Consider the following 17,528-nt stretch of genomic DNA (forward strand, 5'->3'; position numbering starts at 1 on the left):
TGAGTGATTTTGTGTTTGATAACTTTTTTCATTAAAGAAATGAAATAATATGTGTTTTGTGTTTTTGTTATATTTGTCTAATATTACATTTTTTCTAAAGATCTGAAACTGTTCAGTGTGACAAATATGCAATAATAATATAAATCATAAAGGGGGCACAGCACTGTATATGCTGTATATATATATATACTTATACACTATATATATGTTTTCTGTGTGGCAACTACTTTTTTTTTTGTAAAATGCATACTCTAAGATAATGTGGAATAAACTCAAATTGAATACTTTTTATTTTTTGCAAATGTGTGTATGGGGCATGTTTCTTAAACATCAATGTTCTTGTCCAGGAAGCAGTACACGCCCCCCCATCTTTCCTCTAAAAACACAGAATTAAAGAAAGGGTGAAAAGAGTCTGGAAAATGGTGATTGTATAATCATTCAGTCCTCTGGAATGGAATCATTCAAACACACTATAAATAAGTGCCTCTAACAGCGGTGACTCAAACTGCTCGTTTTAGCTCTGCCTTGACATTCTTAAAGGGAAAGCGGCTACGCTAGAATCTACTGCACCCACAACAAACTATTTAAAGCTAAGTACGCGAGAACACACACACAATAATCTTAATCTTCATTGCAGATGCCTATTTCTATGCTGTATGAAGTTACAGAAGCTTCTTGATTCCTGTCCAGCAGGTATGGGCGGGGTACTAATTTAGTCAAACCCAGAGTGTCGCTCACTGCATTTGTGCTTTAAAAGGGGCTTTCCGCAAATTCTTCAGTGGTCATTCGGGAACTAGAATCCAAATTGATTCATCACACTGCTGAGTGCTGTACTCCCACCAGGTGAGTGTGAAAGACATTGGTTTCTGAGGGTATGGGGATATAGTGCATGGAAGGTTATGGTGCTTTCTTTTATTTTTATTTATTTATTTATTGCTTTTTTAAGTGCATATCGATTAATGATCTGTGTTATTATGTGATTTTATTTAATATACAGAAGAAGGTTTACTGTTAAATGAATAATCAATGAGAACATTTAAGCCATATTTGGCCTGACATACTGGCGACTTAATTTATATCAGACCATTTTGCTGCATAAATACTTCTTCCTGTGTTGTATAAAGCTTTGAGTTTAAAAAAATTTATCTTCCACAGCAATTAAAATACCAAAATGTCTTACAGTGAAATCCCTGATTCAGTCATCCTAATATCTGCTACCAGTTACCAAACTGTAAAAATGTGTACAGCTGTGTGTTGAAAGTGCATGAAATGATGCAAAAATCTATGTAAATAAATTAAAGCTATGATCTGGATATTGCTCATGGACAGATTTTGCTCTGAGGTTAGTGTAAACTTTACCCTGGGCAGTGTGTTTCTCTTGTTTAAACAGAAATAATCTTAGTGGAGACCGTAGAGTTCTTTTCAAGAGTTTTACACGCATGTGCATACAAAACATAAAGTGCCTGTTTTGCATCTGCCATTACACCCCCCTTTTTTTCACCAGGAGCCCCAATCTATCCCTGCATGCACCACACCACATTTAAGACCACATCAATCAATCACAGAGTAACAGCACTGAACAGAGATTCACAATGAACAATAATTTCTAACCCTCAGAGCAGATCCAAATATGTGTTGCTGCACGCACCACTGTAACTATGCAAATTCTTCGTGATTGCATGCTTTCGCCCCTGCGCAAGCCCCTCTTTAACTGATGCAAACATGCTTTATCACATGCAAGCATGTGTGTGCTTGTCTGTGCGCCTCTGCATTTTTATTGCCCTTTGTCTGTAGATACTTGTACCATGTACTTGTACCCCCCCCCCCCTCCCCTGCCTTGCAGACATGTCCAAGCTGGAGACTGCGGTGTCATCCCTGGTGGAGCTCTTTAAGGAGTACTCGGGGAAGGAGGGAAAAAAGGGGCAGCTGAGTTCTGCCGAGTTAAAGGAGATGTTGGAGAAGGAGCTGAGCAGCCCCGAGCTGAAGGTGAGCGACGGACCTCCAAAAAAACACCACTGCGCCCTTAACTGGGCTGGAATGACACATTGCGTGCAGAGAAAGGGGTCAGTGAAGACACACTAGAGGGAGCTTTTGAGTCTGTGCCAAAGCCACGGCTCGGCAGAGGAACAATGGTTAAAGGAGCAGGAAAGTCTGAGCGCCTGAGGGAAAGAACAGTGGGCGTGTCTGCCTTTTCCTTTTTTTTCTTCTTTTTTTTTTTAGAATTTTATGTTTCAACGAGTTCATGTTATAGAAATGTCAAATGCTGCAATTTACGGCAAGGAGGCTCTACCGTCTTTCCTTTCCCCTCATTCGCTGTTGCTCTCTCTCCCCCCTAAAGGAAAAGTTTAACCCAGAAGAGGTAGACACGCTGCTGAAAGACCTGGACAAGGGTAAAGATAATCTGATAAACTTCCGGGAGTTCTGCAGGTTTGTGACGCTGCTGGCGAGGGCCTACTACAAAATGGAGAAGGAAGCCAAAAAGTGAAGAGCGCAAGAGGAAAGAGTGGGCGAGAGGCTAGTCTGGTGCGTTAAAGGAAGCCATGCTAAACAAGGTGGACATATTTTTCCAGATGTGTTGTCACAGAGTGAATTAGCATGAAGGGTTAAAAAAAGAAAAAACCCAAATAAAATATGATTAAGCCATCTTTACTCATAGACCATTTTCAGTTTTTTCAGTTTGTGTCTGCCAGTGTCTGCATGTCTCAGTTTCTATGCATTTTCTCAGGGCTTCGCTCGATGGCACACTTCAGTTAGGATTATTATTACTGCAAACATGAGCAGATGGGTGGCACGGTGGTGCAGTGGGTAGCACTGTCGCCTCACAGCAAGAAGGTCGTGAGTCCGAATCTCGGCTTGGGGCCTTTTTGTGTGGAGTTCGCATGTTCCTCCCGTGTTCGTGCGGGTTTCCTCCAGGTACTCCGGTTTCCTCCCACAGTCTAACGACATGCAGGTAGGCCGATTGGAGACCCTAAATTGCCCATAGGTATGAGTGTGTGAGTGAATAGTGTGTGTTCCCTGCGATAGATTGGTGGCCTGTCCAGGGTGTATTCCTGCCTCTCGCCCAATGCACGCTGGGATAGGCTCCAGCACCCTTCCGCGACCCTGCTCAGGATAAGCGGGTATAGATAATGGATGGATGGAAACATGAGCAGACTGCACACACAGAAGTACAGCACACTTAGCTAGGTATTTAAATTTCTGCAAATAACATTTATAGGTATTTGAATTGGATTTTATTTTTTATATATTTTTCTCTCAGCTGATATTCCTTCTGCCAAATTTCAGTCTCTATCTTGCATGCTGGCATGTTACCCTGGATCAACAGCGCCCTCTTGTGGGATTAAGTTGCATGTGCCTTAATGAGCTTTCAAGAGTTTCATTTGGATTTGATGCTGTTTATAGATTTATTAATAACTGATTAGCATTCATAAGCATACATTTTCCTCAAAAGATGTTTCTTAATATCAATGGATTAAGTGCGCCCACTCAATAATTTTGAAATTTGAACAGGACCCAACAGAGGTGTCAGTCAGACACTGGTTTAAAATAATCTTCAAAACTCTCAGCATTATGGGCTTCAATGTAGGGGATTTAATTACAATAGAACTCACCTGTGCCTCAAGCTTCAAAACTTTACATTTCCTGATGCTAATACATCCTTTGTTTTATTAATGAATTTGAATATATACCTGTCCGTCTGGCAACTTTTAAAAAATATTTTTAAAAATTTTTTATATACACTGGTTGCATTTACTGTAGCTGTGACAGTGTATTTTCAATTGCTTCAATGTGTGAGGCAAAGACTGTCAATTTTACTGCAGTTGAGAGAGACATTTTTATTCTGCATATATTTAAAGGGTTGAGCAGAAAAAAAAGTTGTTTTTACTGTTACTTAAGAGTACAGGACAAGACTAGGCTGCAGAGTTGAGGTATGAATGGAACTGAGAAATGGTGGGTTTTTAGAGATGATCTCATTCAGTACATTTGGAAGCAATTGAAATGCATCAATCCACCCACATAAAACCACGGAACAGCCAACGTATACATACCAACAAACTGGAAACGGGTTATTATGATGTTTACCATCTGTGAAGCTGGGAGGCATCGGGGTCGGGTTCCGGTGGGGGGGGGCAGCATCTGTGTCCTATAAGAAGCCTGTAGGATTTTATTCTGTTGTGTGCTTTCATTGGATGGTATGCTGACAGGAGGCTGATTGGTAATAATCCCAGGTGGTGCTCCTTGTTTGTTTGTCAGCCCTGTCACAGCCCAGCCCTGTATTTCGGAGAGAGAGAGAGGTCCTCATATGTGTGTTCTTATGCACTCTCTCCTCAACTGTGCCACTCTGAGGTTGGCGCTCAGTCTGCTCCTCCCAGATTCTGCGAAAAGTGAAAAATGCCATTTTCTATTTGCTTTGTATCGTTTTCTTTTCGCTCGCAAATGTAACCGGACTAATCTCTTTTTATTTGCACCTGAGGAGCGAGAAATGAATGATGATCTGTGAACAATCCCCGCATTTCATTTACGCAACAGTCATCCTTCATTTTTAATGACAACCTTACACTGTACCACATCAGTATTTCTGTTTGCATTTTTTAACCATCACTTCCTCCCTCATAGCGGCTGATGCGTTCGGTCCATTGTATTGAATATTGCAGAGCACGTCACTTGAGGTGTTTCTTTTTCATTTTTGGTTTGGAGTTATCAGGCCACTATAATGAGCTCCTCATAATCTATTCTGCCTGCCATGAGAATATTTAAATATTATAACCAGCTTATAAATGATTTCATGCAATATGTGGCATAAGACATTATATCACTCTTGACATAATGTTTATTGTGGTTTATGACCTCATGTCAGGGTAAGCTAGTCATAAACTGAATGCATGATTGATAAGAATAAGCTAATTAATTACGCTATATGATGGTGCTATGAATACTTATGGCCCAGTAAATTGTTACTGAATAGTATATACACGCACAATAAAAAGCTTAATACATTAGTCTATAAAAACATTTAGTTTATGTACATATTTCTTTGTTCTTTCTTATCAACCTGTGCTTCTTCTCCTCTTCAAATTTGTATTACATTTTTGAAATTCATATTTCATGAAGAGCTCCACGGTAGTTTGTGTTTGAAAGAAAGGATTGATTCTAACTTTAACAGGTTAGACAAGACAAGTTTTTGGGAGAAAAAATGTGTGGGATTCCACATAGACAATGCAGTTCACGCCAAAATGATTTTGCTGAAACCAGGTGTTGACAGCTACAGTTCATTCAGCAGGTGACTTGAGGACGGTTGCTACCCTCATGCCATCAGACTCTTGAATTCACAACCGCCACAGTCACATGATCAACATTGCAAGCATGTTACAGTGTATTGCTGCATTAGTTCATGCACCAGAAAGACAACAAAAGGTCTAGAGCTGATTCTACGTGTGTGCTTTCCTTTCAGAGTCTGTTGTTGTTGTCTCTCAGTATTCTGACCAAAGAAGTTTAAATGCCAGAAAACAGGCCATCGTGAGTTATAAACACAGGGCCGGCCCTAAGCAAATCTGTCCGACGGGGGGGTGGGGGGGCGGGTGCTGCTGGATTTTGTCGAGGGGTGGGGGAGGAGGGGGGGTTGTATCGCTTGGTACAATCCAAAATCCTTCTTCCATTACATTGTTATGAAATGTTTGGTTGCCATTCCGTTTAAAATGTATACCGCTAGTTCCGGGATAGGGGATGAATAGAGTCATTGCGAAAATAACGTTATTTACCTTAGATCTTGTGGCCCACCCTCGTGGTCGTGTGGCCCCCCCTAGCGGTTGTGGCCCTAAACAACCGCATAGACCGTTTATGCCACGGGCCAGCCCTGTATAAAAATCTGAACAAACCAGTCAGAGACGTAGCTAAAACTTTGAGCGTGTCAAAATCAAATGATTTTATGTTTTTGAAAACCGCCCTTTTCAACTGTCAAACATGTCAAGAACACCCTCTGGGATGTAGGCATAGATGTATCAAAGGCTAAAATAAAGAGAAGACTGCACCAGCATAACCTCACAGCCTTCTCTACAAGAAGCAAACCACTGGTAAACCTCAATAACAGAATGGCCAGGTCAGTTTGACGAACATTTACATTATAAAAACAAGAGAAATGTGTGGAGAAAGAAATGAATTGTTCATGAACCAAACCTTCCCCCCTCTTTTTTTTGAAACATGGTGGAGGTAGTGCAATGGCTTGGCCATGTATGCCTTCCATGGGAACGGGCTCACTCGTCTTCATTGATGTGATTGATGACAGCAGGATGATGAATTCCGAAGTGTACAGACACATCTTATCTGCTCTGATCCAACTAACCCCCTCAAAACACATCGAACGGCACTTCACCTTGCCGCAGGACGATGATCCCAAACACGTTGCTAAAGCAACCAAGGAGTTCTTTTTTGGGGGGGGGGAGAAAAAGTTGAATGATCTTGATCAGCCAAGTGAACCACCCGACCCAAATCTAACTGAACATACATTTCACTTGCTGAAGACAAGACTGAAGGCAGAAATGCCCTGAAGCAGACAGAAACTAAAGATGGCTGCGGTTCAGGCCTAGCAGAGAATCACCATGAAAGATGCCAGGGTCTGGTGGTGTCTGTGGGTCACAGACGTCAGGTAGTCTTCAAAAGCAATGGATTTACAACCCAGTACTAAATATAACAGATTGATTTATGATTATGTTCATTTTTTTTCCCAATTACTGTTGCACCTTTAAAATGAGGGACTATGCATAAAATGGCTGTAATACATAGATCACTGGATATACAGTAGATGTTTCATTTTAACTTCATATTCATTGTTTCATTTCAAATCCAATGTGCTGGAATACAGAGCCAAGACTGCACTGTAGGATTCTCCTACTGACTTGGCTTCATCCTCTGTCCTCCACACCCATACTAGAGTCCAGTATGCAAAGTAGAAGAACAATAAAATATCCAAATGAACAGAAACTGTTATCGTTTCACATACAGCACTATAATGACAGAAATGATAACTAATTTCAATAAGCCTTTTTCAGTGTACAGTATTTTGTTTAGCTGATAAAATGTGGGTGTGTCAGAAACCTCCAGCCTGCCTGTGTGCGATTCTGCAGCCAGTTGAAAAGATACGGAGAGAAAACTGCTGTGAGCCATAATATCCCACCTTTAACATTCCTCTGTAATAGTCTGCACCATCTCCAGCCTGTACTTTTCTCTGTGCTTTACCGCTGCATGTAATCACTGTTATATATTTCATCTGGTAGAACCAAACTACAGCCCCACAATTTTCATTGGACTTTGCTGCATAGGAGATCCCCTTGAGGATAAAAAAAAAACAATGTTTATTCATGTAGTAAAATTGGTGGGTCAGTAGTGGGCATTTTCCCACATGGGTTTGAGATGCAATACAACACTGAGTTTGTGACCTACTATGGTCTCTGTGCTGTAGATCCCAAAGCACTTATCGCAAAGAGTAGGAATGTTGAACCCGTGTATCGGCCAAACTTGTCTTCCTCCCTCAAGATAGCTATTTGACGGTCCACAGCCAAACTGGTCTATTAAAGTCATACCCCCTCCTCCACAGCTTAAATCAGGTTAGCGTTCTGGCATTGTTGAGCGCAAGCTGGCCATGTGCTTTTCATTGTTCGGGGTGAATCACCATCCCATTCCAGAGAAGTCATTTAGACCCACGGGCGAAAAACACACCCCTCTCCGTTTGCTCTCCTTTCTTTTCCTCACGTCTCAGATACTGAAAAGCACCAAGCACCTCAGTATTTGGTGCACTGTACTATTTTACCGAATTATAGTACGTGTGTGAGCTTACTGTAATAGACCTACGATTGTGCCCGGTGCTCTCCAGTATCGTACATCAAGAGTAAAAGCACACATTTTCACATTTTTTCTCTTTTGTTGCCCCTTACCCTCTCTCTCTCTCTCTCTCTCTCTTTCTCTCTCTTTCTCTCTCTCTCTCTGTCGGTTTGTGGTTTCTTTCAGACCGGTTGTTTTTCCCGCTGGATTTCACAATTCTTTCATTCCAATCCCGCCCTGCTTTGTTTCATGCCAACTGCCTTCCTTCCTCTTTTTTTGAGAGAAATGCAGGATTTGCAAATGCAATTATACACAAAAGGAAAAAAAGCAAGATCATAGGCACTGCAGGAGGAGAGGCTGTCTCATAAACTTCCATTCTTTTCTGTCTTACGGAGGGAACGGGAACGTGAACCGTAGATTTGCGATGTGGAGGGCCAGAGAAAACAGGACACGCTGACAAGCCGAGGGAGACATTTTAGTGGCGAGGAAAAGAGAGAGCAAGAGAGAGAGAGAGAGAGAGAGAGAGAGAGAAAGGGGGAAGAAAATGGTGGAGGGTGTGTCCACTGAGGATTTCGTGTAATGTGTAGTTATGCCAGTGAGGAAGCGTCTCTGGAGTTTGGGGGCTGGCAGAGTCGATAAAAAGTATAATATGCAAATCAGGGGGCGCTGACCTGCATAGTGAGATGGAGAGGGAGGGTGAAGGCAGAATGACGCTGAGAGGGGAGGACCACCGAGAGCCAGGGGGCAGTCCATAGAGAGAAAGGGGGCGTCGCTGTGATTTTCCACTTCGAGGGAAAAATAAATAGAAACAGGGTTTCTATGGACACACAATGACTCACTGTGCAGCCCGTTTATCAGCCAAAACCACACACCCAGACCACAGCACAGCTTTCCTCTGGCATTCTCTCTCTCTTTCTATTACTCTCTCTCTCAAGCACACACACACACACACACACACACAACTTCTAGATACACAGATACAGTATTTCCTGAACAATCCAGGATGGATGTGGATAAATAGAAAGAATGTAGATAGAAGCCACAGCTATTCCATCATTTAGCCCTCCAAGTTGCTCCAGCATAACAGTTGCTGACAAAAATCAATTTCTTTCAGAGGTTTATACCGAACCGATTCAGTACTTAATCATGCTTTATATGCATAGCAGGTTTAAGTACAGAATATGGGTCCAGTAAATATTTTTTTTTAATCAACTGTAAATATCAAAGTAAAGCAGACATAAACTGCATACAGTACATGACCAAATGAACCAATCTTGCTGCAATCTTGTGTTTGGCTTGCTTTTTCCTGTACTTCATAGTCTAAAATCTTTTGGGATAAGATAATTTAGTTTTACATGGTTATACTATTATGACACTTAGCAGCAACAAAGTTAAAACATGTTAACAGAACTGAGCTGCAACATTGTTTACTCAACATGCAGCAGTTTCCCAGCATTGACCCAAAACCTGTTTTGATATGCTAAAGCACGGAACACAAATATTATGTGACCCCCCCTCCCCCTACAAACCACTTCCTTGTTACTGCATGAAAGGAGCACACATCAGCAAACACACCTAATCCACATACTACAGGGAGCAGCAAAGAACCATGAACACAGACACATGCCCACACACGCAACTCCTCACCTGCATGCACATGCACATACACACACACACACACACACACACACACATGCACACACACACACACACGTGCACGCTTCTGTCACTTCCATCACGCATGAGAACCAAAGTAAGAGCCAAGGGTAAAACAGACATGGAAGGAAAATGGAGAAATCCAAAATCCTCCCCTGTCTGGCATTTGCCTGAGGCAGGTTCCCATCTAACTCGGTATCTCAATCACGATTAAGGCCTTCCCGAATTAACTCTAGCCAGCTCTGCAAGGATTACGGCGGAGGAAACATTCAAGTGTCACTATACCTGCCTTCTAGATTACAGACCGAAGCAGTTTAATTTAGATGGGTGTTTACATAGGAAAACAAATGTTTGCCCCAACTGTGAGAGCACCTCATGTACAGCGTGGCATATAGTAACACCAAGAGGCACTCAGCATTTATATACAGTCCCTGAACCGTCCTGTAAGACTTTATGCTGTATAATGATCTAAGATAATTAAAGCAACCATACTGTTAGCTAAAGTAACACCAGCTAGATATCTTTTAAAAAATAATTGTGCATGCACTATATAGATCTGTAGCACAGCCACTCCTCAACTGCCAGTGTCGGAAAGGTGCAGTGGGGCATGCTCAGAATTCCACAAGATAATGAACCAGGAAGATTAGTTTTGGAAAGCTTTCACAGGCATTCATTAGTTAATAAATGATAATGCTTTTTGAAATGAGAGAAATGAGCTCCGTTTGTGTACTATGCTACATGTTGACTGAGACTGAGTTGACTGAGAAGCAGACAGATTACATAGGAAACCGACCACAACTATGAATGTAATCCGTCCTGACAGATGCTGCCCAATGTTCTTGACATGTTTTGCTTCAGGATTATTCCGTAATATTCACATTGCCGTATTATCTGTTTTCGCAGTGTTTTCTGTGGAACAGCATATAATCCAGAGTAGAGCAATAGCATTTCACCCTGGATTCAAACTTTCATCCCACCAAAAGCATCCCATGTGAACCCCCACTGGTTTGAACTGGGTCTAACTTCTGCTCCTCCACATTAATCTCCCCTAAGCCAGTCTCAATACAAAACTACATGAATATGGGATGTTAATGTGGTGTAAGATCAAATAATTGAATGAACAAGTCCAAGAATGAGACAAGCTGGCAGGAAAAGAGGTTGCAAGAGATGGACGTGCTGAAGATGGACGTGTAACTTTCTTTACTTTATTTTCATGCCCAGACTTCAATGATTGTGGTGGGACTGCATTACCAAAGCTGCTCTGAAAAATGAATGAATAATAACTAAAAGATAACAGCTAATAATGAGAAATGCTGTTCTACATTGCTGTGTGTGCAGTGCATGCTGGGACTGTTACTGTCTCCACTGGCACTTGTAGGACTATTCAGTGGCATCTGTTACTATATGAGAAGTGGATAGAATGACATAGTGTTCTTGTTTGTGATAATGTACATGTGACTTTCATAATTACTGCTGAATTGACTTAGCATAAATTGTGAGAGTATGTAAATACATTATGACATGCATTCTATAAAAGAACAACCGTGAGAAATGGTATTCATGTCCAGTTAAGATAAGAAAGCACACATTTCAATAAATGCTAAAGTAAATTTTATTATAGATTAGAGTGGCTGATGTCATGTGTGGTGTGTTTGTACAGGTCATATATTGCACTGACAGGGAAATGTGAAGTCTCTTGACAATAACTGGCATTACCATATCATTTGGTAGACCCCACATATGAGGAAAAGACACACCATAGAAAACATGTAAAACAAAGATGCATGTGTTGACAAGTTGAACTATGCGGTTGTTCCCTGTACTTGGACCGGTACTTCTCTCTAGGGTTTTCGTCATACTTGTTCCTGGTTATGGTTATACACTTTGTTGTACGTCGCTCTGGATAAGAGCGTCTGCCAAATGCCTGTAATGTAATGTAATGTAATGTGGGTGCGTGCACACTTTGCCCTCTTTTTATGGATTGAAAAACATGTTAAAGAATAATTAACAACACAAGGAGACAAGTAAAGTTATAGAAAGTAAGACATACCATAATGTTGTTGACGGTCTGATGAATGCAGCCGTTGTACAGAAAGGCAAATGAGATGTCATTTGGCTCAATGGGATGTGCATGTGCATGTGTGTGTGTGTGCGTGTATGCATGTTCAAGTGTGTGCATGTGCATGTGCATGTGCATGTGCATGTGTGTGTGTGTAAACACAGTTCTGGGTTTATCTCACCCCTGGTGAACACCTCACTGTTCAGTGGGTGTGTCCCCATTGCCTTTAAACAAGCCTGTGTCACCAACCTGCTGAAAAAGCCCCCCCTTCATCTTCCTGCCTGTCTTTCTCTTTGAACCACTTTGAATGTGCACTTTTCAACCAACTTTCTCCGTTCTTATTCAAAATGGCTTTATAGCCCTTGCCTAATGGGCAGCTAAGGTGACCACTCTGTCGTAGCTCAAAAAGATTATCAGCAGACCCAACAGAGCAGTTAGACCTCTCCACTCTGCATTCTCTATGTGCCTAGCCCCTCCCACAATGCACTGTCACAGACGGGCTCCTGCCTGTGACAGCGATAGATGTGTAAAACTAAATGTTTATCTGTGTTGCTATTTAATTTTTATTAACAATACTGATTGTTGGTTTGCTCAACTCATTTTCTTGGCGATACAGCAACATTGTATTCCTGAAAATAACACTGATGTTCACTACTTCTTAATGTCTAATCGCTAAGTGAAATTAATAATTTAGTAGAATCGATTGACATGATGACTGACAATTTAACATTTGAATCAGATCACCTCAGATCACCAAAAAAATCATGCACTGCATTTTGGAAAAAAACTCACTTTATGATCCTGACTAGTGTAATTCACTGTTCCATGTAATGATACGGTCACTCGATGAGTCAGTATGAATTGTGTGCAATGAAGTGAAGAGGAGGATATCCGCTGGGGAAACAAAAAAAAGTTTTCATATTATGGAGGAAGAAAATGGATCAGTGAAAAAAGTGTATTATTAATCTAATCTGAACCTTTTTACCTTGTACACAAAGGCACAAAGAAAATAAGAATAAGAAAATCAATGGGGGGAAAGGGTGTGTGAGAGAGCGAGAGAGAGAGAAATAGAGCGGTTTAATTTCCGTAGGGGGCGGAATGAAGGAGTGGCATTCACAGTATAAAATGTGGCACACCCTTCTCCCATCACCATCTTTCTCTTTCTCTCTCTCTCTGATACACTCTCAGCAAATCTTCACACAACCAAAGTGAGTACAATTCTCTTGCTTTATAAAAAAAATACTAAAACAAATACAAAAAGATGTATTTTGAAAATGTGACAAAATGATGCACGTTACATAACTTGTTAATTTATTTGTGTATGTCTTATGTATCAGGATGTTTCTTCTATAGTATTCTTTGAATTTTATAGCCAGTTTAAAGAGTTCATTTTGGACTATTCCAAGCTTTTAATTCACCATCTGGATTTGTAGCTGCCCCTGCTGTATAGAACGCGAGTACTTTGTGCAATCTGTTCATCTGCCAAGTACCGTGCAGCTGTGCTTGTCAAAGTTTTCCACTCCCCACCCTCCAACTCTTCTACTTCTCCCCTTTCCTGACTCCTTCCTCCTAATGCCCTTTAAAATGCAGACTGGTGCCAGGAGAGATGATAATAAATGTATAATGTAGAAAGCAATAGAAAATCAGACAGGAACTATATGTATTATATGTACAAGCACAAAATTTTGTGAAATATAATACGCAGAAATATGTTAAATTAAATTTTAAAAATGCCACACCCAATAAGCTGAATCTGTGTCACATCTGAAACTAACGTGGAGATAACAAAAGGAAGCTGCAGCGGAAAGAAGTGGATAAATGGGAAAGGATAAGTGTAGGCGATTGAGGCAGAGACGCAAAATGAGCTCATCTGGATTGAACTGGTTTAGCTTCAAAGTTCTTCTCTCTCTGCGTCTCCTTCTCTCTCCCCCCATCGTTAAACCCGCTAATGCTACGGGAGACGTACGGAGTAGGGCAGTGGCCAGAATGGTATGAGCTAAACTAGTTATTTCCACCCCTTTCTCCTCCTTTTTTTGCGCATCTCATTGTTTCTGCCTTTTCCCCACCCCTCAGCCCCGCGTCACCCACACTTTGTGGTCTGCTTTAACTATTACCTTTCTGAGAAGCATCAGGAAGAAGGTAGCCAGTCAAAAGTGGTACAGTCATGCTGCGACTTGACCGACTTTGAACCAAGAGAAAATGTACTAATTTAGAAATAGTCTTTTATCGCTATGATCAAATTGCGAGGCATTTTATAGAAAATTTCTTGTACTTTAAGTAGTTATGCAACTGATCACAATTTTGAATGTTCTGATCCTCCATTTGCAATGAGTTACCTTTTTAAATTTATTTTTATGTTACAACATATACATTACAATATAATGCTTATATACAGCCAGTTTCTGTAGTTTCACCCAAGAATTTTTGATGTCTATTAGAGCAGAACACTATTATCAATACTATCACTCTTACCGCTAGTCTATCATTTTTCTCCCATGCCTCCTTTTTCAATGTTCAGTGTCTGTAATTCAGTTTCACCTTTACATACATTCCACAGCAGCAGTTGCAGGCTCATCTATGTGTTACACTGTTGTACAGTGTAAAGATAGTCTCTCTTGTCCTCTCTGTGTTGGAGCCCAAATGGCTGTTATGCTGTTATGCTGCCCAAATAGGAAACAAAGAGGGAAGCACAACGTAATAAACATTAATATCCATTAACAGCACAGATGATTGTGACATCTCTCACTCTCTTTATCCTTGTGTCTCCGTCCCACAGTCGCGTGGCAGAGATGTCTAACCTACAGAAAGGAATGTCTATGTTAATCAGCGTTTTCCACCAGTATTCTGGAAAGGAGGGGGACAGCAAAACCCTCACCAAGGGTGAACTGACGGACCTCCTCAACAGTGAGATGGGGGACATATTTGGGGTAAGAGCCCTATTCTCACAACAAGTTTGATAAAGCATTTTTTATACGTAAACTATAGCTGATAATTGTTCACAATTTAGCTAAAGTGTTAAAGAAAAAAAAACCTTAAATTAAAAAAATTATTTTAAAAATCTAAAAAACAATTTATGAATAAAAAAATTAACAATAAAAAAATGACTGTTGAAATTATTATACTTAGACCCATATGGCTTGAAGGTAGAGCAGTGAAAGTGCATCCGGATGAAAACACAATTCTGCTGATCGATGTTACAGTTGTGCTCTATGAAATTAGGATACCTGCATATTATTGTTTATTTTCATTCACTTGTATGTACCACTACATGTGCGATTGGTTTGAAAAATATTGGATTGTTGACTTAATCACCTCCCCTCTTTTTCTTCCACTCTCCCATCTCCCCTCCCTTCCAAAAACAGAAAGCTTCAGACAAACAAGCATTGGACAAGATCTTTAAGAGCCTGGATGCAGACAAGAGTGGCACTGTTGACTTCCAGGAGTATGTTACATTCGTAGCATGCATTACGATGTTGTGCAATGAATCCCTTTCCAAGTGAAGACACAGTTCTTCAGTACAGCAGACATCCATGTTTAATATTGTTGCTGTAAAGCCAGAGAGAGGGACCTTGTAGGAAGACCCAGATACCTACAAAGAACAGACACATATTCACATATACTCTTAAAATCTAATTTGTTTACTATGGTTGATAGTGCATTGAAATAAAGGCTACAAAAATAAACTTGATTTAGTCAAATATTTCATACATTTTGAATAAAAGTGTGTTTTGCCATTTTCTGTGAGTGTGTGTGCACGTGAATGTGCCTGTGCGTGTGTCACTAGAGGATCACCAGGGTTTTCAAGGTACTTTAGCTATAGCTAGCCAGCCATCTCGGCTTTTCCAAGCCGAGATTTCGGTATTGCAATGTTATACTCGTGGTTCTACTATTAGCTACCATTAGCTACACAGTCAACTGTCCAGGTTAGCTAAATACATACAAGTACAGACACAATTGTGTATGATGATAACATATTACAATTTGTGATCATAATAAGAGTGTGTTGGCAAAGCACCCAGTCACTATTTACGTTTGCTGCGGTTCAGAGGGGTGCAGATTAGAAGAGAGAGTCATGATGAAATATAGCGATGGGCTCCACCCGTCGATGCCTGCAATTGGTTAAAAACAATTCAGCCTTTCAAATCTCTCCACTGAACTAGGGGGAAGGATGTTTAAAGGTTGGCCTTGACCTCAAGCCCCACCATCCTGCAGCCTGCAGTCAGACGCCTCTCGTTATGATGGGGGTACTACGCCACACACTATGCCAAAATGAGGCCAATATTGGTTGGCAGATTTTTAAAAAAGAGTTTTAGGACATTTTAACATATAATAGTCCTTTTAACGTTTGAACGAGAGTTCTCTTGGATGTTGCATTGAATTGGTCTGGTACACATTCCAAAGCCAGCCTTCTTTTGGGATCTTTTTATCTGTCAGAGAATATTTTATAAATAAGCCCCCTCCATGTCTGTTATAAATAATGATCCAGACTACTACGTGACTTACATCCTCAAACTCTTTCCCTAGTAGCTTGGATAATAATGTTAAGTCTGTCTCGGGCTCAGGAAGAAACTGGAAGCGCAACAAGGGTTATGCCGCTACATTTCAAATAGCAATTTTCACATTTCCAACCCAATCCGTTAGATCACTTTAATACCACACCCACCGTATAGCCTATAACTTCACTATCAACAGCTCAGCTGTTTCATTCATAGTGAACAGGGCTTTATTGTGAATGAGTCATACATGGCGCTTCTAATGAGCTCAGTAGAGCAATGTTCAGACTTGGGAGGGACAATGAGGGGCTGGGCATTATGCAGTTTGAATGCCGACTGCGGAGGTAGTAAATTGGCCAAGACAAAGCCAAGTAGTAGCTTAGTAGTAAATTGGCCAAGACAAAGCCGGGTAGTAGCTTAATTATAGTATGCAACTTCAATTTCCCTCAGGGAAGTGTATTCAAACCGTATAATTCTCAGCCCCGAGGTCATTATCCCGCTTGAACAACGGCTTACCAACAAAATGCATTATTATAATCAAACATTTGCTTCAAAATATGCAATTCTCCTGCAACAGAAAGCTTACTTAAGTATTCCAGCACATATGCCAAACATTATACACGCTTAGCAATGATCACGCCTTTCTAGTCCCTCTCAAGCAGGTGAGAATGCAAGCTAGTTTACCATATAAAACAACCGGGCTTGGCGTCAGCAGGGTGTATATGACGGCAGGAAGGGAATTTGACAGGAATAGCTGTTGCTGTGGTTCATAGTAATCACATCTCTATAAGATGCCTGAGTTTCAGGCCTGGGGAAGAGTTGGAGAGCAGTCGCAGGTTTCTTCCTTAGCCACCAAACTTTTCTGAACGGAAATGGTGAGACCACTGGCATATCAATAGGGGCTTTCCTTCTGAGGTGGAGGCAGTACTTTAAGGTTTGTTAAAATTATCTATGATGTTGCAAGTGATGTAACGTGCATCATTTTGTGTATTTATTTATTTATTTATTTATTCATTGGCATATTTGTTGAGTCGCAATGTGATCTTTTTTTTTTCAACTTACTTTTGGATGAAGGAGTGTCATTTTTACAACTTCCGCCTTTCTGTCGGTTTTCACTCAAACACAAACAAAGCACACGTTGTTCAAACCTAGAGATCTCATTGAGCTGCCAATGTGTAGAGTTGGGTGTGCCAAATTAGGATTAGAATGAAAACCTACGGTAGATTTCCAGGAAAACGGTAGATTTTCAGGAACAGGTTTGGTTTACCACTGCTGTACACGGATCTCAAGCCCATTGTTTCCTGCATGTAATCTTGCAGCGTTTTTAATATTTTTTCAAGTCTTACATGGTAATACAGAAGATTAGATTACGTTTCTTAACAATCTGTTGACTTAATTTTGCACATCTGAAAAAAAGGGGGGGTGGGGGGGGGGGGGGGGGTGACTCAAAAACTGCAAAAATCCAGTTCACCACAGTCAGCTTGTACAAAATGCACTGTACACTT

The 17,528-nt window shown here is 40.8% G+C and overlaps 2 protein-coding genes across 3 annotated transcripts; both read left to right on the top strand.

Moving 5' to 3' along the window:
* Nucleotides 1-614: 614 nt before the first annotated feature.
* On the top strand, nt 615-2,649 carry s100w (S100 calcium binding protein W). The gene is made up of 3 exons (XM_064354458.1): nt 615-843; nt 1,844-1,986; nt 2,339-2,649. Exons 2-3 carry the CDS (start codon nt 1,846-1,848, stop codon nt 2,483-2,485), a joined length of 288 nt encoding a protein of 95 aa, XP_064210528.1. The 5' UTR covers nt 615-843; nt 1,844-1,845; the 3' UTR covers nt 2,486-2,649.
* Nucleotides 2,650-12,588: 9,939 nt separating this feature from the next.
* On the top strand, nt 12,589-15,213 carry LOC135265144 (ictacalcin-like). 2 transcript variants are annotated; one of them, XM_064354473.1, is made up of 3 exons: nt 12,589-12,738; nt 14,307-14,457; nt 14,893-15,213. In XM_064354473.1, exons 1-3 carry the CDS (start codon nt 12,629-12,631, stop codon nt 15,028-15,030), a joined length of 399 nt encoding a protein of 132 aa, XP_064210543.1. In that variant the 5' UTR covers nt 12,589-12,628; the 3' UTR covers nt 15,031-15,213. The 2 variants fall into 2 exon arrangements, with proteins under 2 accessions (XP_064210543.1, XP_064210551.1); XM_064354481.1 differs by lacking the exon at nt 12,589-12,738 and adding an exon at nt 13,464-13,519.
* The last annotated feature ends 2,315 nt before the right edge of the window (nt 15,214-17,528 follow it).

This window comes from Anguilla rostrata, chromosome 1, assembly GCF_018555375.3.
Source record: "Anguilla rostrata isolate EN2019 chromosome 1, ASM1855537v3, whole genome shotgun sequence".
In the NCBI taxonomy this organism is placed as follows: Eukaryota; Metazoa; Chordata; class Actinopteri; order Anguilliformes; family Anguillidae; genus Anguilla; species Anguilla rostrata.